At 41.6% G+C, this 27,696-nt stretch overlaps 2 protein-coding genes across 7 annotated transcripts in view; one reads left to right on the top strand and one right to left on the bottom strand.

Moving 5' to 3' along the window:
* Nucleotides 1-1,618: 1,618 nt before the first annotated feature.
* On the bottom strand, nucleotides 1,619-14,459 carry C2H2orf49 (chromosome 2 C2orf49 homolog). Of its 3 annotated transcripts, none has more exons than XM_068425131.1 (4): nucleotides 14,326-14,459; nucleotides 12,452-12,618; nucleotides 6,109-6,481; nucleotides 1,619-3,196 (listed from the first exon to the last, which is right to left on the bottom strand). In XM_068425131.1, the coding sequence occupies exons 1-4, from the start codon at nucleotides 14,452-14,454 to the stop codon at nucleotides 3,140-3,142; spliced, it is 726 nt and encodes a 241-aa protein (XP_068281232.1). In that variant the 5' UTR covers nucleotides 14,455-14,459; the 3' UTR covers nucleotides 1,619-3,139. The 3 variants fall into 3 exon arrangements, with proteins under 3 accessions (XP_068281232.1, XP_068281234.1, XP_068281233.1); XM_068425133.1 differs by lacking the exon at nucleotides 14,326-14,459 and adding an exon at nucleotides 13,280-13,544; XM_068425132.1 differs by lacking the exon at nucleotides 14,326-14,459 and adding an exon at nucleotides 12,906-12,971.
* Nucleotides 14,460-16,943: 2,484 nt separating this feature from the next.
* The window catches only part of TGFBRAP1 (transforming growth factor beta receptor associated protein 1), a 39,066-nt gene continuing 28,313 nt past the window's right edge, over nucleotides 16,944-27,696 (top strand). Inside the window, exons 1-3 of one of the 4 annotated variants that reach the window (XM_068425494.1) lie at nucleotides 16,944-17,141; nucleotides 18,831-18,900; nucleotides 19,898-20,599. In XM_068425494.1, the coding sequence (XP_068281595.1) occupies nucleotides 18,831-18,900; nucleotides 19,898-20,599 (772 nt within the window). In that variant the 5' untranslated portion in view covers nucleotides 16,944-17,141. Of the gene's footprint in view, nucleotides 17,142-18,830; nucleotides 18,901-19,519; nucleotides 19,549-19,897; nucleotides 20,600-27,696 lie in introns of those variants that run through there. The other 3 variants (XM_068425495.1, XM_068425497.1, XM_068425498.1) reach the window with 3 other exon arrangements.

Here is a 27,696-nt window from a genome sequence, read left to right as displayed (position 1 = left end):
CTGCACATTGTATTTTTCAAAATAAAATCATTTAAAACAAAATTGTGATTGTGCTTTAATTGTATTTACATGTTAGATATTTACAAATAAAATGCTTTCACAGTCTGAATAAACACCATGTAAGAGCCATACAAACACAACCCTTTTTGCATCCAGTCATATGAAACACTGGAGTTTAGACAATCCTCATGTGGGCCCTGCTGATACAACACAGCCTTCTACTAACTCAAATCAGTGTGAAAATTATCAGCAAAACAGAACAATGGTATGAAAATACCGAATTGACTGATAAAAATGTGTTCATACGCCCAAAACCAAAATATTATTGCTCTCAGCAAGCAAGGAGTTCAAGACAACTCAAAAGATATTTAATCTTTGCAAAAGTCAGAAGTTTAAGTCCTATACTAGGGCACGCTTTAATTTTGTTCTGTATTGCAATACGTAATACCCTTTGCTCTAGCATCATTTCTGCTACATGTTTGCTGCAAAGGCAAGTGTCAGCAACAGCATGCTGGCAGGACAATAAAATCAAGAGGAAACAATCCAAAAGAAGATAACTCTCTTCCCAAAGCAAACTTCAAGAACTATGGCCACGTTATGCAATTTACGACCCTGGTACACCTTAAAGATGCAATTCATTTGTATTCAGCAAAAGGAGGAAAGTAGTATGTCACACTTCCAACAGAAATCTTCAGATGTGGAAAGAAGAATTAGGAATATACCTACTCTGTGTGTAACTGCGTAGGGAAAGTTTGCTCCTAGTTCCTGCTACCACTCTTGAATTTGTCTCTTTTTGTACCGAGTGTAAAGTGCCCATAGGTCATTCCTCTCTCATTAATTCAACAAGCTAAACATATGCACCAGATCAGATTTGGTTTACTGTACACCATTTGAAGAACTTGGCTGGCTGACATTTTTGAAGCACATGCTGTACTAATCTGATCTCACTGAATGGCTAAATTCTATCCTTTGGCAACTTCATTCTATGATGAAGGCTGTAGTAAAGAATAGCCATAAAAATCCTTCTTATATCCACACCTCCCAAAGGAGGGCAAGCACCTCACTCAGGCTCTCCTCTGGGCTCTGGCAATCCCCCAGCACACTGCAGTTCTGCTCTAATACTTTGCTGAGAGAAGAAGGATTACTATTAGCTAAGGGGGTAGCAGAAGGCAGTAAGAACAGCATGGCTTGCACCTTGCCCCCCAAGCGCTACAACAGATGGCAAAATGGGCCCAGCTTTGGGGAAAGGTAGGTGAAACATGACAAGGCTGGAAAGCATACTGGCCTGAAAACAAGACTGTTACCATGCAATAGCAGCATCATGCCGTTATTCCAGTATGGTTCTGCATATCACTCCTTAACACATTCCCCCACACACGTGCTCCTAGCAACTGGAACGACAACAAAATATAGTCTAACTCCAAACCACTGCCAAGAAGCCACCCACAAAACAGAACTCCTACTAGACTGTTACACTAGTGCAAGGACCACCACTTTACATGATACTAACTCCTGCTAAAACTCAAATTGACCCTATTACCCTGTAAGCTTTTTCTTAAGTTCTAGTAACTTCAAGCCCACTGAAGCTTAATTACGTGACAAATCAAGTCAGCACTACTTTGTTTGCTTTTAATTGTATTTATTTAAATAGGATAAGGCTACTTAAAAGACAACTCTTTACATACAAAATGTACGTTACATTAAAGTTTGCTGTAATCAAGTACAAAAACTGCACAAGTGTTTAGTAAAAGGGAAACGGCACACAACGTTCCAAAACACACATCTTACCATTTTACAGCATTCGAGAAGTGCCTTTTATGTCATAACAGTGAATGGAGAACTTCTGTCAGTAACTAATTAAGCCACAGGTGTTTGGTTTCAATATTAACCAATGTTAAAAATGCAAACAAGCTTTCAGATCTCTACTGACAGCTTCTTTTAGTGGGTTAACTAAGTGGATTCAGAAGCTGATTCTTTTTTTGGTTTTGTTTTACTCAGTCTGGGAGCATTATTATTATTTACCATCCATATCTAAAATGGATCTAAATTGGCTTCACCCTGAGCCACTGAGATTTAATAAAAATGTTTCCATCAACTTAACTGAATTTCTGCCTTGTAAGGCACTACAGATGAAACACCAAGTTTCACAGAAAACCAACATCCATCTTAAATTATCAAAGGAAGGGAAAACAGGTTGGTGGGTTTTTTTTTTAGAGTGCAACTACATATGTTAATGCTCTCAAGGTACTACTTTGTCTTCGTATCCCTGTCCCTCTCCAACTGTTAGTAAGTTGAGAAAGCACTGGCCTGAATTCCACAGGTTTTCCCCATATTTTATAATCATGACTGTAACCAGGAAAACAAGCAAATTTGCTACATCGGCACATTTTTACACTTACGCATGTATAAAATATGCCTGTGTATTTAAGAGAATATGGCACTAATCCATTCACTACTTCCTCTCAAAGATTCATATCAAACAGTCTAATAACATACTTCCATCTGTGCATTTCTTATTTCATACATCAATAAGAGAAACTTCAATTTGAAGTAATGCTGTTAAATAGTTCATCTCTTATTACCAACCTAACTTGCACTGTAAATTCTACACTCCTGTTCTGTGCAACAAAAAGGAAAAAAAAAAATTGTCCCAGACTATCTTAGCAGCAGAATGGTCAGTTTTCTCATCTAAATGAATTATCTTTTTGAAGCCAAGGTGGCTCTTGGGATCACTTTGAATCTCAATAGCTATTTAACCAGAAGTGGAACAAAACTGAATCTTACTGAAAAAAAAAAAAAAAAAATATTTATATGTGTAAATCGTAAGGACATGCAGGAGATGAACTGTAATGATCTTGAAAACTAAAAGTGGGGGATTTAGTATATTGTAATATTACCACTTTTTAAAGAAGTAATGAACTACTTGGTGTACAGGAGCAGACACTCTTAAGGTGACTGGTGATAATGACGGTGATAATGACTCTGGCTTTCCAACAGGGAACTTTTAAACTTGTTAAAACTTCACAGCAATCTGAATCCCTGTAAGGTTTAAAAAGAATTGTACTTAAACTGTTTAAATATGACTTATCTGTTTGAAAAAATGGAAGTAACATTTACGTTTCAAGCACCATTAGCTACTTCATGGCCATGTAACATGCTGGATTTTCTTCTTTGCTTCCGTAGGCTTCAGGTCATTCTGGAATACAAGAAAATATGTAAGTATTCTTAGATAAACTGTGCAAGTAGATGTTAGTAATTAACCTGCCATGTTCAAATCTAGTCCTGAGTGCTGCTGTACTTGTACAGCAGCTTTCTATTGCCATCTTGTGGAGAAAGTTAAATATCACAGAACTTCTCTAGAGAAGACAAAAATAAAGCCAATGAATTTAACTAACTGCAAATCATATATACCTTTTGCTTTTTCTTAATCCTACAATTAGTTATGCAAAAATATCTTTCAATTATGCAGCTTAGAAACAGGTACATACTGGAGTTTCAAAACATACTTTTAAAGTTATTTCAGATTGCAGCCTTAAAATACTTGTTGAAATGGGATTGTATAAGAAAAAATAAACATGCAACTAGGAAACCAATTTACTTTTGTCAAATAGTAAAAACATTAGAAAAAGAGAAGGAAGAGTAGGTCTTCCTTTGTAGTGATCTGTATAAAAACGCAAAATAATTGCCAAAGCCTCAGATGAACTCATCTTTCAAGCCCTGCCCCAAGAAACCAGAAAAAATCAGGCAAACTCAAAGTAAAACAATGGGAGATTGAAGTGGTGAAATAATTACCTTTCCACATCTAAAATAAGAAAAAAATCCGAGAAATTAGAGCTTTAACAGTTTACATAAGCAGAGTAAAGGCAGGTATATGCATTTTCGAGAACATTCTGCAACACACTGGTTTGGGGAACGCAATCTAGAGATCTCTCTTCTCCTTAAGACTTTAAATGTTAGTTTATTTACAGCAATCCTGTGGACTGCAACCACTGAAAGGTTGAAGGGAATTAGACCCAAAGATCAGAAGGCTAGTTCTCTGCTATTCAGCACAAGAACTTCAGTTTTTCTTGAAAGTCAAAGAGTCACTTGCTTGAAATTGTCATTACTGTCACTACATTAAAAATACATCAGGCTTTACACTCTACAGCCACCTGCCAAATGTACTGATTCTGCCTGGCTGCATCACTTATTATTCAATCCCAAGTTTTTTAATTTCAGACAGTAAAGTAACATCCATACAACACACTTGCCTAACTTCAAACGTGTCTGACCGACATGAACTAAGGCATGACTGAATTTACCAGTATTAACTTGAACAACATAAACTGTGGCTAAAATAGAAAGCCAAGTGTCAGAAGCCACAGCTTCCAAGTGTCAGTTATACAGTGTCACTTAGAAGGGCTCATCGTTGTCTCTACAAAACATTTAAATTAAATATAAAGACACTGTGAGGTGTATACTAAATGAGTTTCAAAGGCTCTGTAGGTTCAGATCTGACCAATATTTAGAAGAGTTCTAAATACTAAAATAAGTGATACTGGTACACCTCTCCAGCATAAATTTGATTCAGGGCCTCAGCCATGATTCTTGTAAAAGTTGCTAAAGCTGTCTTTTGGAACAGCCACAGGTGTAAGTGCTTGTGTTTAACTGAAGTCAGATAGAACGTATCAATCTGCGCAGCAAGGATATTACCCGCATTCTTTCATTAAAGGATTTTTTAAAAAAGAGACAAATAGAAAGCATTTCATGAGGCAATATTGAGAAAACAGATGTTAAGTCTGATGTCCTGGGAAAATTTTCATCAATGTAATTGCACATCGCATATCTAAAGCTCCCCCTGCAGTTCAACAGAGAATTGATATTTCTTATTCCAGATATTCCTGTATTCCAGTGGAAATGTGAAAATTCCTTCATTTGTATCATGACGGAATACAACACAAATGTAAGACTCAACTGTACCTCATGGCATGTTTTAAAAGAGGAGATGGCCCATTGCTCCTTGCTCACTGACAAGCCCTTAAAGGCTAATCGCACCTTTGTCAAAATTAACCACTGTTCTTTCTCCCTAACTGGCAGCTACATTCAGCACCATTACTTACACTTTCAAAAGGTATGCTCTCCTGAATTCATATATCCTGCCTTAGCTCTTCTCTCATCACTTCAGCTCATCAGCCTCATTCTGCCCCCATCAGTAGTGTAGTGCTCTTCTCTACAGAAAATTTGCTTGCAGCTGAATCTAACTTGCAGAAAGAAGATAACTACCTTCATGGTTAACAGCTCAGTCATCAGTCTTCTACTTGAGAACAGCACCCTTCTGTTCAAGATCTCAGCATGTCTTTCTCACCATCTTATATAAGCCCAGGTACCTGATTAAGATCACCATGGCTCAAAATGAGCACTCGACCTTTGCCCTCTCACTTCAACTAGTATGGTTTGTTGTTACAGCTTAACATTCAGACCCACAATCTAGGCAGCTCTCCAGATTTTCACATCCGGTTACTTCCTCTAGCTTGCCAGTTCCCATCTGAGATTTAAAACAGATGGCGTTCTTCCTCTAAGGATATATCCTACAGCTCTCAGCATCTCACTTCAGTTCCTGTAACATCTCTTCCTTCACTTTGACAAATGAAAGCTTGTCCTATTCAACCATTCAAGTGTGATTGCTACAAATGTTATCATTCCATTTTTTTCTTCCCTACTATAGAAAACAGACCACTTGTCCTCCCTTTAAGGCTGTTCATGTTGTTCTATAATACCTGTTCCCTCCCTCAGACCTACCAGTAGGCTTATTTTCTTTGTGTCTTATTTGACTAGTATCCGCACCACCTTTAAGTATTACCTACTTACTCATTTCAAAATTACATGCGTGTTTTCTACAAAGCTGCCTCTCTCACACAGAAGTTTCCAATGAACAAGAATGAAGTACTTCATTTCTTTCCTTCTAATATTTCCCAAACTAGCTACTCTTTTGCCTGTTTCTAAATAAAGAAGCTACTATTACTCCAAAATAAAATAATCCTGGAAAATCTTACAAGGGTCTACCTTTGGCTCCTGCAAGTTTCAATTAAAAAAAAAACACCTGCAAAACAAGATACTGAATGTACATACCGGCAAATCAGATTCTTCTTTCGGAACTGCTCTCTTTAACTTCACAACAGCAGTTCCTGCTATTGGAGACAAAGGGTACACCTTCAGACTAGCCAACACACTGCTGTTAGTCTTTGAAATATTGTTCTGCTTAGCCTCATTATTCCTCATTCCCAGCTCAGTGTCCTCTGACAAACTGGAGGCTGAAATGTATGTTGAGGCATTTGAAGGAACTGATAATCTTCTAACAGTGTTGGTGGTGCTTCCAGCTGGAGGAGGTTTTAGGCGATCAGCAGCTCCGTTCTCTGTCTTCTTCACCTTTATGCTTGTACTTGTTGAATTGCCATCAAATACAATTAATGGCCGTTTCCTTAAACCTTCCACCGTTGTAACACTGAAAATGCAAATTGTATAATTCTCAGAAACACAAGCTAGATGATCCAAAAATAGCATATCCAAGACATGAGGAGTGAAAAGAATTTAATCTTGCCTAAAGTAAAAATATATCCCAAAATACTAACCTTAAACTCTTAGCTGCTCCAAACTTAGGCACTAGAAATTGCTTCCAAAATATAAAGGAGGGAGGGCGGCAGAGGGTTGTGTGAGGAGCAGTGCTCCTCAGCCAAGAGGGCTGTATGAGGAACTTTCTAGGTAGACAATTACAGTTGTACAATCAAAGACTGTACGCTTATACCACTGTAGCTATTCCAGAGTAACTAAAGAGAGAATAGTTATCAAGTATTTCAAAAGTTGAGTATTTGAGAAAGTGTGTGCCACCTTACCTACAAGAACAGCACCTAATATTCTAATGCTTCTAAATCTCCCTGTTTCCACTCTTACTCAAAATCATCATGTTAAGATAGTCTAAAAGACTGTTAGACAAGGAATGAAAACATTAAGCAAAAAAAGCATACCTGCTTTTGAAATAAGCTGTCCTCGAACAGGAACCCTAAGCTGATTTAATGACTATTTTTTGTGCCTTTAAGCCTATGTCTAGTCAGAGCTGGCCAATTTAGTAACAACTGATTTATGAAAAAGGAATACTATGAAGCTAATATCAAAACAGTAGTATCAGAAAACATCCTGACTGCCAAAAAATAAAGCACGAAGTTATCATAGCTCACTCTACATGAATTTAGAGTTTTAAAAAAGCATTGCTCAAGAATGACAAAGTGTTTGGAAAGTGAAGATTTAACAAGAAGAAAAACCAAATCACCATTAAGTTACAGAATATTCCTGTTCAGAAACTTCAGTTTTCAGTACACATTTACTATTTAATCATCTCATATTAAACAGAGGAATAAAAAATCAACTATAGCATTTTCAACATTGAAATATATTCATTAATTTGTAATTAATGAATTTGACAATATTGATGTTAGGTATGTCAACAGACTTTAAGCTGCATGCAGAGACCCCATTCGTTTTACTTGGAAAAACATTAGATTAGTAGCTGCTGATAAACCTCACATATTAAGAAATTACACATCGCTTGCACGATTTCTATCAAGCCCGGGGGTTTCTTTAAAAAAAAATGAAAGGAGCCACAATTTCAGAGCTTATAGAGCAAGAGAAAGTTCAGCTCTTATTCAGATTTGCTTCCACGTTACTATCTGTTCACAACAACATATGTTACACAATCCTCCTCTTTTTCTATTCATCAGGTTCCTGGAAATGATAGAGACGAGAGACCTTCATTTGGGACTCGTTTGTCAAGAGATCAGACACAACTCTTTGGCTTGTATCTACAGTAGATGCCATTTCTAGCAGAGTTGCTACAAAATCAGATTAGCTTCCAAGACCAGGACTGTTCAGCCAGGCATGTTGTTTCAGTTAAATACTACTGAAACAATAGTAGTATTTAACACATCCATTAAATTAAGGAGTATAATTTCACTTGAAAAGTCTAAAAAGCTGACACACACTTCAAAAATAAAACATTATGCTTTTTGGTTACTTTTGCTTTGTCCAAGAATTTATTCAACACTCCTGACAAGAAACACGTTCCCCAGCAGCCTCTTTGGAAAGCTAGTTTACAAAGTATGCGAGGAAAAAAATGTATACCTTTTTTCAGTCACCCTCCTTAACATAAGAAGTCTGCTTTTCCTATGGACATTTTTTTTTTTAATTTAGCTTGGTGAGGACTGGTAAGTCAGGAAATAACTGCAATTCTAGGAGTATTGTTATCTATTCTAAACTGAATTTTAGAACTGTAGCTCTTGTATAAATTACCACATGCTATAATACAGATAACATTCCCAGAGAAACACTTTGGGAAAGGTTCCAAAGAAATTTGGATGCTGTACCATCAACAACTGTCATATCTAATTTTTAGATACATGGCTCACAGAAGAACACAGAACCTTGGGTGACACATTCACTTACTTTATGTAAAGTATAGACAGCTTAAAAGCTTCAGAGCAGGACTCATGTTAGCCAGCACTCTTCTGAGGGAGGACACTGACACTAGCTAACAGGTGAAAAGAACCATTTTGGGATTGTGTCCCCTCCTGCAGGACACTCTCTATGAAACCTAGATTTTAATGTGCAGCTCCTACATTCTAGATAAATGTTCTAGCCACGCTTTGGGCAGGGCTGGACAGAGGGCATGCTTCTAACACTGCTGTTTACATTGTAGCACATGGTAAAGAATACAAGATTTACTAGAGGAAGCAAAAGCTTCTCTACATGAACAGTCTAGGTTTCCACTGTTTCACATGACTACTCATGTAGTCAAGATGGCCCTTCAGGAACTCCCAATTATGACGACAATTTAATCAAAAATGCTCCTATTCTTGTCTAGCTTCGCCTGATACTTAACGTAGCACCCTAAAAACAGAGAGAAGTGTAGGTTTTAGCTCCCACCCCCTTATTATCCTAAACATTCACCTGTTACCAAAATGGGCAGGTGATCACCTCTTCTGTGAATGTCTGAAACTGGTCAGAAGTACCATGTTTTACACTGAACTCATTATTATCAGTGCATGGAGACATTCAAAACCCGCCTGGACGCGTTCCTGTGTGATACAATCTAGGTAATCCTGCTCCGGCAGGGGGATTAGACTAGATGATCTTTCGAGGTCCCTTCCAATCCCTAACATTCTGTGATACTGTGATTAGCAGTTCCCAGAGGATGCTGAAGTGGCCTCTCAGGTGACTAAGGAGAAACAATGAGTTCTCTACCAAGGCCACAGCTCTGAGCATGCACAGCCACAACACTCCTGGAGACTAAGAGTTTGCAGCTGAGAGTCTTCAGGCTCGATGGCACTTAGAAACTACATATACATTTTGAGATTCATGACATCCTCTTTCTTCCAGCAGGCAAGACGATCTTATCATTCTACAAAATTAACTGTCCCTGAACACAAATACTTTCTGACATGTTTAAAGTTGGATAGACTGCATTTGGTTTTATTTAGTATGATTGTCTGCAAGCTCAAATATTCATAGAATCATAGAATCATAGAATGGTTTGGGTTGGAAGGGATTAAAGATCATCTAGTTCCAACCTCCCTGCCACAGGCAGGGACACCTTTCCTCTAGACCAGGTTATTCAAAGCCTCATCCAGCCTGGCCTTAAACACTGCCATTATTCATATTATTCAGTAGTACGATGTATAAATCATCATCCGTGACCTCAGATATTTGATTGTATTACTGAGATATAACATGTTACTGCAGGTCAGCTGATATACAGCAAGTCTTTTAGGATATGCCATCAATCACCAGCAGTAAAACTAAACATGATATTCAACACTGACTTTTAAATTTCAATGAGTTTTTACCTCCTACCTGTAACTACCAGAGGCACGCAAACACACACTGAGCTGTGCTGGTCAAGTCTCCAAGCCTCATTAATTTCAGAGCACGTTGTCAAGCTGTGCTTTCCACAGAGGAGCTTATCAGAAAGCTCCTGTTGTTCATACAATCAATCAGTTTATCTGACTTCTAAACCAAACTAAGAGCACACTTAGTTCCCATCTCTGACTTGCACACAACTTACAGCCTCACAATACCTCGGTATTTTGTTTTGTTTTTAATAACAAGAACGCCAAGTTCTACTTCCTCCTCTGCATGCTGGCATCATGCCAGTTCTGCTTAAGTGGTGCACACAACTATGAGCATAAGTGTAATATTTTAACATCCACAAAGATGACTGAACTTCCTTGATTCTTTCCATGAATATACTAAAATTGAAGTTTTCTCTGTGCAAGTTTTACTTACTGAAAGCGCTGAAAGTCTATTTCTTGCATTTCTCTGGGGTTAATAATGCTAGCAGTAAAAGACTCATTTTTCTAGGCAGTGTTTTGCCAGCATATTTGTTAAGTATGAAAGATGTGATGCAAGCAAAAACAGTAAATGTTGGAAAATCTTAAAACTGTCTAACAACAGAGCAAAAGACTAAGCCTAGTATGCTAGATGTTAAGCGCTAAGAGCAACTGGTGAAGAAAAGCAAACTGGTAGATTAAACATATCTCCCTTTACTCACTATTTTCCCCAGCAAATACTACACAGGTTTAAGCATTACTGAATTTTAGTGTATCAAAATAAGAGCTCCTAAACTTATTCTACATATAAACTCTGGATGAAGCCATTCTCCCATCTAAAAATTAACATTGCCTCCTCTCTCAAAAATATCCAGCCTGCTATCTTTATTTCTTTGATAAAAAATTCTTTTGCACCTATTTCAGCACACCAACAGTTTCTTATTATTCAAACACTAACCACATGCTTTCATCCTCAAGTTGTAAACAAACCGAGGTACTATAACCTTTTATGCACGAGAAAAAAAACTCACATAACAAGATAACTTGGTGCCCTAGCCACTGCCAAAAATTTAAAAAATAAGTTAAAAAAAAAGAATAAATCACTTGACAGAATTTGTTTAGCTGTTCCCAGTTAGAAACCTCAGTAAAGCTAAAACAGACTCATGAAATCAACAAGCTGCAATAGTGCAAAACTATAATGAGAATTTCCATCCATCTTTCCTTAGGATTTACTATTGAAGCTAAATCAGAACACCACCCGTGCACATCACGTGTCAAAGTCAAAGTCTTAGGCAGGGGGAAGGTCAAGCGGAGAAGAGATTCAGTAAAATAAACTTCTGAGGCAGATTTTGCTTTCTGATAAAATACAAACAGAAAGATTTTAAAACCAAGGCAGAATGTTTCTTTCAGAAAGTAGATGTTAGTTTTGAATTGGACACACAAAACTGCTACAGCATACGCCCCTGACTCTAGAGTAGACCAACCCTGTCCAGGTAGCAAGCATAATTAAACATGCTTTTGGTACTTTTCTTAAACACTGTAAATATAATTATTTTTAAAAATTATATGGTGAAACAAAAAATCAGTAATTTTTCTTCATTAGAAAGTACCTTGAAACGTACCAATAACCTGGTATCAATACAGGCTGGGGGATGAAGGTACTGAGAGCAGCCCTACAGAGGAGGACTTGGGGGTACTGGTGGATGGAAAGCTGGAAGTGAGCCGGCAATATGCACTCGCAGCCCAGAAGGCCAACCATATCCTGGGCTGCATCAGAAGAAGCGTGGCCAACAGGTCGAGGGAGGTGATTCTGGCCCTCTGCTCTGCTCTTGTAAGACCCCACTTGGAGTACTGCGTCCAGCTCTGGAGTCCTCAGCACAAGACATTGACCTGTTGGAGCAGGTCCAGAGGAGGGCCACAAAAATTATCAGAGCGCTGGAGCACTTCTCCTATGAGGACAGGCTGAGAGAGTTGGGGTTGTTCAGCTTGGGGAAGAGAAGGCTCCGGAGAGACCTTATTGCAGCCTTTCAGTACTAAAAGCGGGCTTATAAGAAAGACAGGGACAGAGTAGGGCCTGTAGCAACAGGACAAGGTAATTGTTTTAAACTAAAAGAGGGTAGGTTCTGACTAGATACAAGGAAGACAATTTTTACGATGAGGGTGCTGAAACACTGGAACAGGTTGCCCAAAGAGGTGGTAGATGTCCCATCCCTGGAAATATTCAAGGTCAGGTTGGACGAGGCTCTGAACAACCTGATCTAGTTGAAGATGTCCCTGCTCACTGCAGGGGGGTTGGACCAGATGACCTTTAAAGGTCCCTTCCAAGCCCAACCATTCTATGATTCTATGAAAAGAAGCAATATAAGCTAGATACCATTAATAACGTTTGGATGACAAAAAAAGATTATCTTCCCCTTTTTCCTATCATTGCAGTAGTAGAATCTCACACTTCTGACACGGGAGACCTGACACGGCATTCTCTGTAAACTGTAACAATGTCCAAAAGCTGTACAAATTTCATTAATCAAGCAAACAAAGATTAAACTAAATGCATTGTCCTAAAATCTCCAAGTCTAGCCCAATAAAAGCTAAATTACCTTTTATTCTCACTTTTCAACTCATTTTGCTGTCTTTTCTTTTCCATCATTTTCCCCCATCTACTTTTTGGTAAGTCACGCTGAGGCAGGGGAATGGCATGTTGAATATAGAGATCAGTGAGACCATCTTTGTCCATCTTTACATCATTTTCAACTAGTATATTTTTCTGTGGGGAACAGGAAAAAAAAAGTTGTTATTATTATGACAAATTCAAAGCACAAACATCTTAGTGGCATAATTTCTTTTTTTCAAAAGCCACTTTAAGGTAGTGTACTGGGCATAAATGTCAGGGTTTCAGAAGTGAGGAAGCTGCAGGGGTGACCGGTGTGGAGAGACCATGAACAACCCCATGCCATCGACAGCCCGGTCTCCTGTCTTCCTACTGCCAGCTTCTCTTGTTTTCCTACACTCGGTCCCTCCCTTCAGTGAGGCAATGCGGGACATTTGGGTTACCTGCATTTGAGCACAGGTGCCAAGAGCATCTCTGCTTGAAATTTTGGTGTGTGGTGGGCTGTTTTCAACGGTGTCAGAGACAGCTGGATCCAGCTGCAACAAGAACTGGGCAGTTCATCACCTCTGCCCATACAGGTCCACCCTGGAGCCCTTCCCTATCCAAAACTCTGCAATTTTTCCCAACAAAAACAGTAGCAAAAAAAGGGATAAAGTTGTGATAGACATACTGTTGATGACTGATGTTTTCATGCACTCTTAAACACACTTCCCTGAATCCAACTACAATACCAGAGCTCTTCTTCACACATCTAAAAAACAAGCAATCAGAACATAACGCAGTTCAAACTTACAGATGTAGAGCTGTGCTTCCTTACCCAGTTCCCAAAGAATAAGTTGTCAAGGGAGATTTCCAGTAACTGTCAGTTATAACAGAACAGCAGTTTTCTTTCGGATCACGTATATAGTTGTGAAAACAAAACTTCTTGGTACCTCCTGCCAAATTTATTAAAAGAGAAAAAACCCCACTAACTTCCTACAAACTAGAGGTCACTGAAAGCAGGTCAAGTGTCTGCCACTACTGGTTTTGGCAACACCTCATGACTTCTGATGTGGGCCTAAACCCCGTATGTTTTAGTCCACATAGACTACACGTACAAAAGCACACAAAAATTCATCTATTTCATACAAAAAACCTAAAACTTTGATTACTGTTTTTTCATGCATCTAAAATTTTCAGGCAAGGCAGTAACAAGTATTCCAAACCGCATTAACTGAAGCTTCATATGGCCCAAAACTGTTTAAAACTCACTTTCAAACTCAGCTTTTTTTCAATTACACATACTTAAGCATTAGCTTGACTGATTACGTAGGATGCATTTCCTTAATTCACTGGGTATGAACGTAGTAACTTTAACAGAGTAAAGATCATCTTTCTACAGGCAGTTTTACTGTACGCAAACCCCATCTCACAGACACGCTGATCTGGGTAAATCATTCCTTAGCTGCTACAGTGGTCGAACACAGCCCCTTTGCAAACACGGAGACACCTCCCGCACTACGGGCCTCCTCCAAGCAAGCACCCAGCCTACAGACTATGGACTTGGGTTTTGTTTGGTTTTCCCCCTGAATGCTTCTGGCGCACCCGTTAAGGGCGGTACCAAGGCTAGAAACCGCAGGAGCACCGGGAGAAAACCTCCAGTGTAGATGATAGAAGCGGCGGAGCGTTTCCCTGCAGAGTAAAGCGGAGAAACAAACACGGCGAGCGTAACGCGGAGGAGCGGACACGACGACAAGCAGGGCCGCAGGCCCGGAGACCTCCCGTCCCGCCGGGCGGGGCAGGCGCCGCGCCGCATCCCCCTCGCCCCGCCCCAGGGGCGGCCGCTGCGGGACCGGCTCGCTCGCCGGCGGCGCCCGGGCACACCTGCTCCAGGGTGAGCAGCAGGAACTCCTCCGAGAGCAGCTCCGGGTGCAGCAGCAGCTCCGACTCCGGGCGCCCCGAGCCCCGCTCCTCCTTGCCGCCGCCCAGCCGGCCCCTTCCCTGCGCCGCCATCTTCTTCCCCCCAGCGACCCCTTTCCGGCCTCCCACAATGCCGCACGGAGCGCGCGGGGCGGGGGCGCGCGCGGGAAGTGACGCGAGCCGCGTGACGTCGGGGCAGTGCGGGGCGCTGCCGGGGTTTTCCCGTTCGTAAATTCGTGTCACGGAGGCGCGGTCCCGGCGGTGGCGGCCAGGCACGGAGGGGCTGGGAAGGGGCTTCCAGAGGAGCCGCGCTGCGCTAAGCGCTGCTTTGACGTCATGTTCTGGAGCGGGAGGCAGGCTGTGACGTGAGCAGCCTGGCTCGGGGACAGGAAAAGCGGGGGTGAGCCCTCCCGGTGACACCAGGCGGTTTAATAAAAGCAGGCCTCAAACTAGGCCCTAAAAGGTCTACTCTGTGTAACCTTTAAACAGAATCAATTTTCCTTTGGGTGATGGTTACTTTTCAGCTGAAATAACCGCACTTTCTGAAGCTAACGGCATGTTTTGCAGACAGTGTCTGCTTCTGGGACTGATAACACTTATAGTCGTCACTGACTCTTGCTTGTGCTTAGTCTTAGAGAATCCAAGGTCTCTGTTGAATTCCCCACTAATTACAAAGAAGGGCCAAAGATAAACAAGACTGTGAACAGCATCTTTGTAGTGTCTTAACTGACTTGATTCACAGCTCTGATGCCAGGAGAAGAGATAAATCCCATAAGAACCAGAAGAGGATCTTCTCCTCGGAGCCACCTGCATGAGTCAACAGAAAGGCCTCGACCGCGCTTGCGTAGAAGCGGGGTCATACAGCGGACAGCATCACTATGGGGGGATAATGACCACTAGAGACCCCCCCACTTCCCCAATTTAGTACGCATGCACAAAGGCATCACATAATGTATTAGCATATGCATAAGGTTTCTTGGAATACGGAGGCTTTTCTCAGAGTTTGTATGAATGTTCATTTTTCTATTATGTATATAAAGACTGTGCTTTTGTCCCTTGGTGTGCATGCTAGGAGGAGAGATCCCCCATGCACCCAGCGCTGCAATAAACCAATGTCGGCTTTCTAAACTATCATTTGGTTTAGAGAGTTTTCTTGGTTACTATTTTCTGGTAACACTGGGTTGGGTTGGCTTTTCCGGGCAGCTCTGCTGGCAGGGTTGGCAGGCGGGTCGGAAGGAGTTTTGCATTGTTGATAAGGTAAAGTCATCCCCACATCACGCTGTTGGATAGGGAAACCAAACCTGTTTTATCATCATTCTGTCAGCATAACAAAGTGGTGCTGCTCCACGCAGAAGCTTTGCCACCGAATTACACAGGATCTAAAATTTTGCCCATAAAAGTGATAACTGCCAATTAACACTTCTTGATCTGCAATAACAAAAGTTGCTTTGTAATTACAAAGTAAAATAACCGCCCGCTTATTTGAGTTAGTAATCTGCTCACATGTTTAAAAGCAGTCTAGGGAGCTATAAATAATTACGTTAGTAAAATAACCGTGTTGTCGTTACGACATAAAATCGCGATGTAATTTGAAGCACTTGACGCGTTTTACAGAATTAAGAGGCGCGGGCAACAAGTTAACGCAAGTAACGTAACAAAAATACACGCATGTGGAACAAGTCGTGTATATATATGACTAAGTAACATTATTGCTATATATATGCAGCGCTTCTAAGAGTATGCAAATTTTGAATATTCAAAAATCATTTAAGTGTACAAGCAAGCAATGCAATAACATTTATTGATATTATTTCATATGTTGTCCTCAAATCTGTCTTCCGGCAGTTTATGCTGTTTGCTTCCTTGTGCTCTCCCTCCTCCCAAACCATCAACTACTTTTATTTCTTGATTTTGCTCGGAAAAACTGCTTTTTCCATCTGCGTTCATTCTTTGTGCAGTCAGGGTTGGACCTGGCCCGAAACAGCTGCCTGTAACATAACTGCAGCATTTGGAATCCATAACTGGATCTCTCCGGGACTGCCCCGGTGGCGAGCGGCGTATGTGGGCTGCGGCGCTGGACCGCTTGCAGTGGGATCTCCCTCGGTGATGCCACGCCCGCCGCTCAGCCCTCCTCTCCGTGAGGACGCACGGCGCCGGGCAGCGTCCGGCGGCGCAGGAAAGGGGCCTCCCATTGCAGGGCAGGAGCAGCACAAGGGTGCCGTTCCTCGCCTCCCCCTCCAGGGAAACCGGGAGGCGGGGAGGTGGAGGCCGGAACTGGCTCGCCGGCCGGCCCCGGTAACCGCCGCCCAACGCGCTCCTCCAGCGCCGGCTCCCTCAGCGGCCAGCCCCGGCCACGCCCCCCATGGGCGGGGTTAGTTGAGGCTCCACCCCCAGCCAGTGGCGCCGGGACGGCGGGTGCTCCTCAGTCACGTGACCGGAAGGGCCCTGGCCCCTCGAGGTGAGGCGGCCGCTCTCCCTTCCGCACCCCTCCCCGCCGGGAAGCGGTGACGCTGGCGCAGGGTGGGGCTTCTGCCACACCGGAAGCGGCGCGTCCGTCCGCCCCCGCCCGCCGGCGTACCCCCGCGCGCCGCGAGGCCTGGCCGCTGACAGTGCGGCCTGAGCCGGCGCCTCGGCCCGGCCCGGCCCTGGCCGCCGGCACCGCACCAAAAGGCCTTGAAGCGGCGGGCCCGGCTCCCGGTGTGGCGGCGGTGCCTGGCCTCTGGCAGGTGCTGGGGGAGGGCGAGCAGGGAGGAGAGGCTCCGTCGCCTGCCGGGGCGGAGGTGGGCGCGCCGGGGAGGCGCGGGGGCCGGTCGCTGCCGGGCTTGATATGCGCTGCGGGCGTATGAGGGGACAGGGGTGAAGTGAACGGTGCCGTTTCTGCCGCCGGGCCGGGTGCGGCGGCTCCGCCGTGCGGGCGCGCCCCGGGTGAAGCGCATCCCCGTCCTGCCGGGGCCTGGTGCGGCCAGCCCCGGCCCTGGAGTGGGCCAGCACCTCAGGACTGTGGAATCGTATGGAAAGGTTAATTAGGGCTTGCACGGAGCTAATTGCACAGAGTGTAGCAGTGTGCGAGCGAGCAGCGCAGAGGTGAAGTAGGCGGGGTGCTGGTTTGCAGGGCAGCCGCGAACAACGTGTAAATGCAAAGCGAGGTGTTACTTCACGAAAGTGGGGGAGAGCTGCCTGCGGCTTCGTGCTGGAAACGAGCGCGGGCAGGGTTATTAGTGCTTTTAAGAAAATCAGACTTAATAAACTGATAATTTGCTTGCCTGTTGTTTATTTTTTGACAGCAGACATCCCCATGATCGTGTTTTCCGGAGTTCTGGACATCTAAAAAGTAGCGTACAGACTTCCATCTGTAGCTCTGGCGTGGCCTCTTGCACTTTAAAGGAACAGCATGTTCTGCAGAACCGGTTTCTTTGCAGTGCACATAGGCCCTAAGCTCTTATAAATGAGAACAAAATAAATGTAAAAAAAATTCTCATGCAGTTTATGTGTGTTGGTATTGGTTGTTCTTAAAAGCTTTTTCCTAGCATGAAAGTTTTGATTTTATTTCTACCAGACTTACGTAGTACTGCTTTTTGTTCTTTCTGCTCAGGCGTTGTGTGTGCATTTTGATTTCTTTTATACTTTTGCTTTTCATCTGCTTTCAAGTAGTAAGTTTTTTGGAGGTTTTTCATACATCTTGGTCAAGAGCAATGTTCTATAGCTCTCCCAATCACATACATTAACGTTTTTACCTTGGGCTACAGGAACGTTAAGTTGTTGACAGCTTCAGGTATGAAAGCTGCCTAACGTCTTCAGACGATAGTTTATCGCTTCAGACTACACACAGGCTCTTAAAAATAGTTGGGCTTTTTTTGGCAGTCAGCCTTTGGGCAGCCCTCTTTAACTTAATGTGCTGTGTTTCTTTTGATAACCGTCGAGGATAACATGGCTGTGTTGCCAGAGGCTTGTATTATCATTTTACCTTAGGCTATTTTTCTAGTACTTCCTGGGTTTGTTTTTTTTTTTGTTGAAGATCAGAACACTAATTTACACCTCAGGTGAGGATGCAATTTGAAAATGCCATGGAAGCCCAAATGAAAATCTTTTTAACTTCTGAAAAAAAAAATAGGAAGTTCTAGGCAAAAAAGATCACTGTTATCTCTTTGCAACATGATTTGCTTCTTAGTTTGATCTAATTTTATTTAGTTGTTACTTGTGAGTTGTGTACCTTACCTTTTCTCACTCAGTTTTGGAAATTTTTGCCATGGTTTTCTGTGTTCCCTTGAAAAAGCAAAGGAGTTTTTTAGATGTAATAATTTGAAACTAAATTCATGTTGACTATGTTTAGTTTCAGGATTGTTCACAAGAGCATCTTATTGATGTTGCTCTTTATGTTGGTCCACAGAAATTTCATTTGATGCTTTATATCTCCATTGTACACGTGGACTAGAAGTCATTGTATTTTTTATTTCTTAAATCCATTCAAGATGTTCAGTGTTGTGCCTTCCCCTGTGTTGGCTAAGTGGTTGTTACAGACCAGTCATGACAAATTAAAAGGTAATTAAACAAGGTCAGCAATTTCTCATCTGCTCTTCTTTGGCTTTGGAGTGTTGAGCACAGCTGTCTGCTGGTTTCTTATAAAAATAACACAAGTCTGGAGTACAGTAAAATTACGCGGACTGTTTTTAAGACACTAAGAATTGCTTCATAAATTGTATCTGTCCCTTGATAGTGCCTGATTGCAAAATGGTAGATACAGTTTGTAGAACGAATATTAGAAGTGCTGCTTAGCTCTTAAAGACAGACTTTTGGAATGGTTATGACTGTGCTTTATAATTGCTGGTGCATGTAGTCCAATACAGAGAATGTGTAAGTAGCACTGAATAAAACAGACTCTCTGCAGATATTGAAAAAAAAAAAAAGCCACAAACCAACAACTTTTATTATGAGTTGGATGATACCTTGTGCAAATTACTATTTAAGTGGCTTGAAAGTTATGTATTTCTGATTGCTGGAGAGTAAGGAATGTAAGGTATGTGTTAAAATGGAACATGTCTGATATTTTGCTATTGCTGTGTTCTAATAGGCCTAAATGGAGTGCAAAACAACATGAGATGTTAACTTGTGGCGCTAAATGCCTTGTGGCTTCTCTAGAAATCTGAGAGCCGAAGCTTCTATCTTTTCATGTGCAGGTGATACGAACATGTACGTGACAGGTTTATAAATCACTAAGTACTGGCAGGAACCACTTGTTGTGCCAAAGTATCTGAGAGAGCCGGTAATATGGTGGTTACTTGTGGAAAAAGCATCACTTCAAAATAGCTGAGTGCTGTTACAAATCTGCTTCGGAATATACTAGAAGCGGAAGCATATAATTCGATTCATTTTTGTGGTTATTAATGTGCTCATTCTGGCTTGTGTAATCAGGTTGGAAATAGAGTACAGACTATTAAAAAGTGCAACAATGAGGTTTTTGTATTGGTGAATGTTAAATTGCTACCTCTGATATTTGATTATGTGTGGAGGTAAATAGTGTTTTCTTTTTTCTTTTTAGATCACACAGAAGACACAATGAGTGTTAAAGCTTTCAAGCTCGTTTCTGCTGTTGAGCGGGAGATGTTAATGGGAGACAAAAATTACATCAACATTGAATGCATTGAGTGTTGTGGAAAGAACCTCTATATTGGAACCAATGACTGCTTTATCTATCACTTTCTGTTGGATGAAAAGATCTCAACAGCTGGAAAAGTAACTTTTGCTGCCACCAAGCAACTGCATAAATACCTGGGCTTGAAGAAGCCTGTGAGCGAGTTGAAAGCAGCCTCGGCCCTCACCAGGCTTCTTGTGCTTTGCGACAACACAATAACACTAGTCAACATGATGAACTTGGAACCTGTCCCCACTGGTGCTAGAATCAAAGGAGCTGTGACATTCACATTAAATGAAAACCCTGTGAGGGGGGATCCTTTCTGTGTCGAAGTCTGCATTATCTCGGTCAAGCGACGGACCATTCAAATGTTCATGGTGTTTGAAGACAGAGTCCAGATAGTGAAGGAAGTTTTTACTCCAGAGCAACCCTGTGCTGTGGCTGTAGATGGTTATTACTTGTGTCTTGCACTTACTACACAGTATATCATTTTGAATTATAATACTGGCGTCTCCCAGGATCTATTTCCTTATTGCAGTGATGAGAAACGGCCAATTGTGAAAAGGATAGGCAGACAAGAGTTTCTGTTGGCTGGCCCCGGAGGCCTAGGTGAGACTAAGGATTGTAATTTTTTTGCAATTTTTTTAACTTCTCTCTCTTAATTTCTCTCAATTTGGGAAGCAAAGCTTAACTAATTGTTGTGGACAATAATGATAATTTCCTTCACAGGTATTATAACTCCTGCTTTTTTTAATGTGCAAAAATCTGATTATTTGTATTTTAATTGTATCTGTAGAAAGCTTCATTTCTGTATAGACAGCTAACAGTAGTAGTCTCTTGCAGCCCAGAGTAAAAAAATTGGTTTGTACCAAGCGAAGCTTCAGAGGCTGATAGCCTTTCTGGAGTGACTAGCCGGACTGGATTGGAGGAGCCCCATGTTGCTATAAAACTGTTAAATTAGTGTAGACGAGTTAATTTTTTTCCTCAGTTACTATTCAGAGGAGTTCATACGAAGTCCATTTTATAGATTGTAATAGATTCACAAATAGGTATATTGTATTACAATGTTAGTAAGAAATGTTAGTGGAAGTAAACTGTATCTTAACTCCTGTAGAAGTAAACTCTGTCCTAACTGTAGATGTTGTCAAATGCTGTCCAGTTTTTATGTGCCCATTTGCTTAATTTTTTTAATAGTCTTTTTCAGCTCCGTGTTACAGAAAGTGATAGTTTTAAGTATTACAAAACCAAAGTTAGATCATGTGAAATAATGCTCTTGTCTAATAGGTGATTGTAAGGACTACTGCTGCTGTAATCTGTCTAAATCAACAATATGCTGTGAGGTCAGTAATCTTGAGCTTTTTTTGGAAAAGCTGAAATATCCCAGAGCTGACAGACCACAGACAGAATGCTTTCATGCTGTTTGCCATATGAGTCTCCATTTAGGAGATACATAAACTGCATCTTCCCTGACACATTACGAATAGCATGACACAAAGATCACAACTATTTAGGTCCTTAATTCAGGGATCTTCATGGGTTTTGTTTTTTTAATATAAATTCCAAAGAAAGGCAGGAGTGCAATCAGTTGTTTATATTGTTTTGTCTTGTGACCAGGATGTGAGAGTACATCAACTCACCAGTTTTTCTTGAAAGAAATAGAGACTCATTAGAATATCAGTTTATGCAAATTAAAGATGTTCCAAGATAAACTTGTTTTTTCAGAGATAGGGCTTTTCTAAGCCCTTGTTATTAAAACTGTTAGTTACTTGAAATGTGGGCATGTATTTGTGGACATTAGCCATTTTAGTAGTGCTATGAAAGTTAAAATTTGTAAATTAACTGTCTGAAAGTATTCTCTTTTGACATATTTCTACGGACATCCCATTCTTACTTTAATCTTTAGATGTCTTTTTAGGAATGTCAAAACAGCTTCTGTTCAACTGGTTCTTATCTTTTTTGATTTAAGAAGAAAGCATAATTGTATTTAGTCAGCAAGCAGAATTTTATTTAGTCCAACTTTTGCTTTTATCTGGTGTCCTGGAAGAGAGCTATACAATAAGACCTTTACTTATAAAATCTGACATCCTTGTGTGAGTAGATTGTCCTGGGGTTAAAATATCAGATATGGGATGTCTTAAGCAAATGCACTTATGCAGCTCTAAACATGCTATAAACTTCCATTTCTCCCATAATACAGGCAAAGTCTACCTTGTACTAGCTCAAAAACCTTACAAAGACTTCTTGCTATGGATTGTATAGTTTTTCCTTGCCTAATTTAACATGTGGGTTTTTTTTTAATCATCTCTTCTCTGATCCCTCCCCACTGTTGTTTTGATTAGTATTATCCATCTTGCTGTTCTTCTGGTAAAATTCTCAGTGTCTTTAATATTTGTTTCTTTGAAGTTGTGAAAATGGCTGAGCACCTTTATAATATGTAAGCATTGTATATCTTGGCATTTGAGGTAGGCCTTTGCTGTAAAGTGAATGGACTTGAAAAGGCTTGATGTAAATCTTCAGTTCTAATTTTGGTTTGCTTTTCTATGTCTTATTGGTTAAGACATGTTCGTTTGGCACTTGGTAGAGCATCTATGCTAAATTCAGCCTCTTTTACTGAGGTGGACGTATTTTGCATTAATATATTTGGCTTTATAGTATTTGAAGTGACATTTATCTAGATTAATTTGCCTTTCAGTTAAGACTGGAATTTAGAATGGCAGAAAGCAACTGCTTAAAATGGTAGTAATAAAATATGGTTGAGTTTCTTGGGTAGGTAACCTCTTTCCTTACCTGGACTCTTTGCATTTAAAACTGATTGTTAGAATTGTTCGTAGTTGATCCATAGACTTAGCCATTTGGTACTTTGTTGGCCCTACTTGCAGTTAGCATATAGCTCATTCTTTCAAAGGGAGGAGGAACTTCATTTTTGATGCATCTTCATTCTGTTCAGTAATTGGTTTGTTCAGAATTGAAAATGAATTATTTCTGATTACGTATGAAACTATGCTTACCAAAATTCAGTTTTTCATTTCATGAAGCTCTTGTTGCATGTTTCTGATCAGATTTCCTGCTGTACAGAGGCTTTAAGTTTTTAATTCAGCAAACAGTTCTTGCATGTTGGCCCATGGCATGCTTCCGAGCACCAGCTGGAGCAACTACCACAAAACATCAGAGGCCTTGACTCAGACCAAGCTCCCAAGGGAGGGTTCAGCTCTTCAGGTCTTAAGCTGCAGGAAGTGCCTGGTGCCTCTTGCTGAGACTGGGGCAGGGGGAAATTTTGTCCTTGCCTGCAGGAGATGTGTGCTTAGTTGAGGATTTGTGTTGTCAAGTAAAGGAGATGCAGGAGGAGGTCAGCAGAGTGCAGGATGAAGTCAATGAGAGACTTTATAGTCAACGAACAGGGCTGAAGAGGCCCTGCTTCAGGCACACGCGCACAAAGAAGTATGTACCAAACAACATGATGATGAAAGTTTTCTCACTTTTTCTGGAAAGTCAGCACAGCTATGTGTTAACAGCTGAGGTGGGGGTTACCCATTACATGGGAGCAGCAGGAGGGTGTGGTGTTGTGCCTTGTGACAAAGGAGGAGGCAGCTAAGAGTTTATGGATTAGGGTTAGAGGGCAGACTAACATGGGCGACATGGTGGTGAGTGTCTGCTACAGACCACTTTATCAGGAAGAAGACGTAGGTACGGCCTTCTTCAGATAACAGGAAGAAACCCACGTTTGCAGGCCCTGGTTCTTAGGGGGCACTGGAACCACTTCAGTGCCTGCTAGAGGGTCAGCGCAGCAGGACACTAGCAGTCCAGGAGATTTCTGAAGTGCATTGGTGTTAACTTCTTGACACAGGTGACTGAGGAGCTGATTATGGGATGTGCTCTGTTGAACCTGGTTAGGGATGTGAATGTCAGGGGAGCAGCCTTGCTGCAGTGTCCATGAGCTGGTGAAGCTCAGGATCCTGAGAGAAGGGAACAAGGCAAAAAGACCACAAGTCTGGACAGCAGGACAGCAGACTTTGGTTTGCTCAGGATCTTGCTCAAAAGACTCCCATGGGATATGGTCCTGAAGAGAAGGACTGCCTCCTCCAAGTTCAAGAGTGGTCCATCCCAATGAGCAGGAAAACAAGCAAGGTTGCAGGAGGCCTTCATTAATGAACAAGTGGCTCTTGACTAAACTCAAATATAAAATGGAAGCAAATAAAGTGAGAGCAGGGCCAGGTGATCTGGGAGGAATATAGAGACACTGTCCAAGCATGTGGGGATGGGATTAGGGAGGCCAAAGTCCATATGGCATTGACTCTGCTGAGCGACATACAGGGCAATAAAAAGAGCTTCTACAAGTATATCAGCAGCAAAGGACGGCTAATGGATGCCCACTGCTGAATGAGGTGGGGGACCTGGGCCAAAGGACATGGAAAAGGCTGAGGTGCTTAATACCCTCAGTCATTACTGGTATGATCTTCCTTCAGGAATCCTCAGCCCCTAGGACCAGTGGGAAAATCTGGAGCAACAAAAACCTGCCCTAAGTAGAGAAGGATCGAGTTATGGAACATTTAAATAAACTGGACAGACAAATCCATGGGACCTGATGGGGATGCACCCATGAATGCTTGAGCAAGAGAAAGGATCCGGGGACCTACAGGCTGGCCAACATTACCTTGATCCCCAGAAAAGTCATGGAGAAGATCCTGGAAGCTGTTTCCAAATACACGAAGAACAGGAATGTTATTTGGAGCAATCAACCTGGATTTACAAAAGCGAAATTGCCTGACCAGCCTGATAGTCTTCTGTGATTAGATGCCTAGCTTGGTGGATGAGGGGAGAGCAGGGGTACTGTGAGCTTCAACAAGACTTTTGACACTGTCTTCAGTAACGTCCTTTTAGACAAACAGATGAAGGATGAAGTAGAGAAACAGTGAGGTGGATTGAAAGCCTGGCTCAGAGGTTTGTAGTCAGCAGCACAAAGTCCAGCTGGAGGCCAGTCAGTAGTCATGAACCCCAGGGGGCTGATAGTGAGGTCAATACTAACATCTTCATAACAACATGGATGGTGGGGCAGAGTGCACCTTCAGCAAGTTTGCAGATGATACAGAAGTGGGAGGAGTGGCTGGTACATTAGGGGATTGTGTTGTCATTCAGAAGGGCCTTGACAGGCTGGAGAAATGAGCTGATAGGGACCTCATGAAGTTCAGCAAAGGGAAATGTCAAGTTCTGCACCTGGGGAGGGACAGCCCCATGCACCAGTACAGGCTGGGGGCTGACTGGCTGGAAAGCAGCTTTGCAGAGAGGGACCTGGAGGCTCTGGTGGGCAAAATGACCATGAGCCAACAATGCCCTTGTGGCAAAGTCCAACAGCCTACTGGGCTGTGTTTAGTGGTGGACTTGGTAGTGTTAGTCTAACAGTTGGACTTTTCCAACGTAAGTGATTCTATTAGGAGAAGTGCTGCTAGCAGGTTGAAAGGCAATTTTTCCCCTCAGTCCTTGTGAAACCATGTTTGGAGTGCTGGGTCCAGTTCTGGGCTCCCTGGAGTGGCATGGACGTCAATCTAGTAAAGGACCAGAAAGACAACTGAGTGGAGCACCTCCGATGTGGAGAGGCTGAGAATGCTGGGAGTGTCCAATTGGAAGAAAAAATGCTTGCAGAAATCTTATCAACTTGTATGGGGAGGATAAAGAAGACAGAACCAGACTGCTCAGTGGTATTGTATCCAGTGAAAGGAGGAGGGGCAGTCAGTACAAACTGAAATACAGGAAATTTTTCATAAACATAAGAAAACAAATTTCTCATTGTGATGGTGGTCAAACCAGGAAACAGGTCTTGAAGTGGATGTGGAGTCTCTTCTCAAAGATACTCAAAACCTAACTGGGCGAGATCTGGAGCAACGTGTTCTAGTTGACCCTACTTTGAGCAGGGAAGTTGGACTAGACAGTCTCCAGAGGTGCCCTCCTGCTTGCTTCAACTATTCCATGACTTTAATGAGTAAAAAAATTCAAATTTTAAATACCAAATTTTAGTTTATTCCTTTTGCTTTTCCAGAATAATCTCTTCTCAGTGGTGCATGGTTTGAACAGTTGTACTGTGATTGAGTAGACTACAAATGGAGTTGGAGAACTGAGCCTTATAGCTAGCACACAGGTACTAAGCAGAATGATTCGTAGAAGGTTATTTAGGTCCTTTTCTCATAGCTGATGACACTGCGTAAAGCAGGGTAGTCAACAGTAACCAGCATGTTCCCTTCTCGTTTTCACCCACTCGTGTTCCTCATGCTGCCAACTTTTATCATAAAGTTTTCATATTCCATAATAAAGAGGTTTTATTTCCATTTTTGTTTTAAAACAAACAAATAAGCAAAATCTACAGTCTGTTGCACAAAGTCCTGAGTAACCTGATCTAAGTTGGTCCTGCTTTGAGTGGGGAGCGCTGGACTGGATGTCCTTCAGAAACCCCTTCTGACTTAAGTTATTCTATGATTCTATAAATTTCTAGATCTCTTGGTGCTGAAAACAGTGTAGCTGTGTTTTGGGGAACTCTTCTAACCTTTGGATTGTGTATATATTTTTAATATGGAATTGATTACTGGCTTCATCTGGGTTTTATCAAATGCATTCCTGTACTATAAAAAGGCCATGGTTTGTGATTGTAGTTGTCATGTTTATTGTTATCCTTAGGTGAGACCTGGATGAAGTCAGAAAATGCATCATTCTACCACAGAAACCCTAGCTATTGAGGGCAGAGGGATGTAGAGAGACATTGACTTGGAAAAGTACTGTGCATTGCTCTCACATCCATAAAGGGTTTTTAAAATCACCTGAAAAAGAGCTTTGTCATTTAAAAACAAAAAAGTTTTTAAAATCAGGTTTTTATAATATTTTTTGAGCATGTTGGAGAAATAGAAAATTCTAAGAATTAATATTTCAAATATAATTAGCCCTGAGTTTACTACTGGTAGTATGTACTTAAGTTTTCTCCCACTTTTTGAAATGAGATTATAGCACAGAGCAACAACTAGAAGGCATTAAAAATGGGTAGTGCAGTCTGCCTGACATAAAATTCCTCTTCGGATCTGTAAGAATATCAAGATCTATAGAGGAAATTGGGAATTTATTATGGCAAAAAAAAAGTATTTTCTGTAAGGCGCTATGATTGAAAAGCTGGTCATTATAGTGAAAAAGCAAATAGCATTGCTTCCTAAGAGTCAGATGTGAAATTTTAATTTTGTGTTGCACCCTTAGTCAAGGGAGAGGGCTAAGTATTTCAAAGCTGCTATAAAGGATCCAGAAGTTTAGTCTATCACTGTAGTTCTGTAAAAAGCTACAACCTTCTGTTTTCCTTCCCCCACTCTGCCCCCCAAGATCGTCCTCCTGCCCAGCTACCCTTACCTCATTATCCTCTGTTTGAAAGAGATTTTGTAAATTAAATAACATAATCTTTTAATCTCCTCTGTCCTTTAGAGCGGAGACTTATTTTGCCAGCTGTCAAGTGGCTCATTCCTGATGAAGAACAATTTTCGTGGGCGTGTCTTTTTAACAGGATGAGAATACTGGTTTTAAGGGGTGTGCATTCATGGTTAGAACAGAAGTTTGCATAGTGCTTCGGTATGGCTCAGCTGGCAAAGGGTTACTGAACGAGGTCTGAAAACTCTGACTGGAGTTTTTCTTCAATTAATGTCTCAGGAAGAATTGGGAAATACCAAGTAGCATAAATAGAACCA

The sequence above is a fragment of the Nyctibius grandis genome, chromosome 2 (assembly GCF_013368605.1).
Source record: "Nyctibius grandis isolate bNycGra1 chromosome 2, bNycGra1.pri, whole genome shotgun sequence".
NCBI lineage: Eukaryota > Metazoa > Chordata > Aves > Nyctibiiformes > Nyctibiidae > Nyctibius > Nyctibius grandis.
This window is presented reverse-complemented; position numbering and strand designations above follow the sequence as displayed.

Coding starts and splice junctions, on each gene's coding strand:
- C2H2orf49 (XM_068425131.1), bottom strand. CDS start 14,454: ATGGCGGCGCAGGGAAGGGGCCGGCTGGGCGGCGGCAAGGAGGAGCGG. Junction 6,482..12,451: donor TTGAAAAGTGAGAATAAAAG/GTAATTTAGCTT, acceptor TTGCATTTTCAG/TGTTACAACGGTGGAAGGTT. Junction 3,197..6,108: donor AAGAAGAATCTGATTTGCCG/GTATGTACATTC, acceptor CTTGTATTCCAG/AATGACCTGAAGCCTACGGA.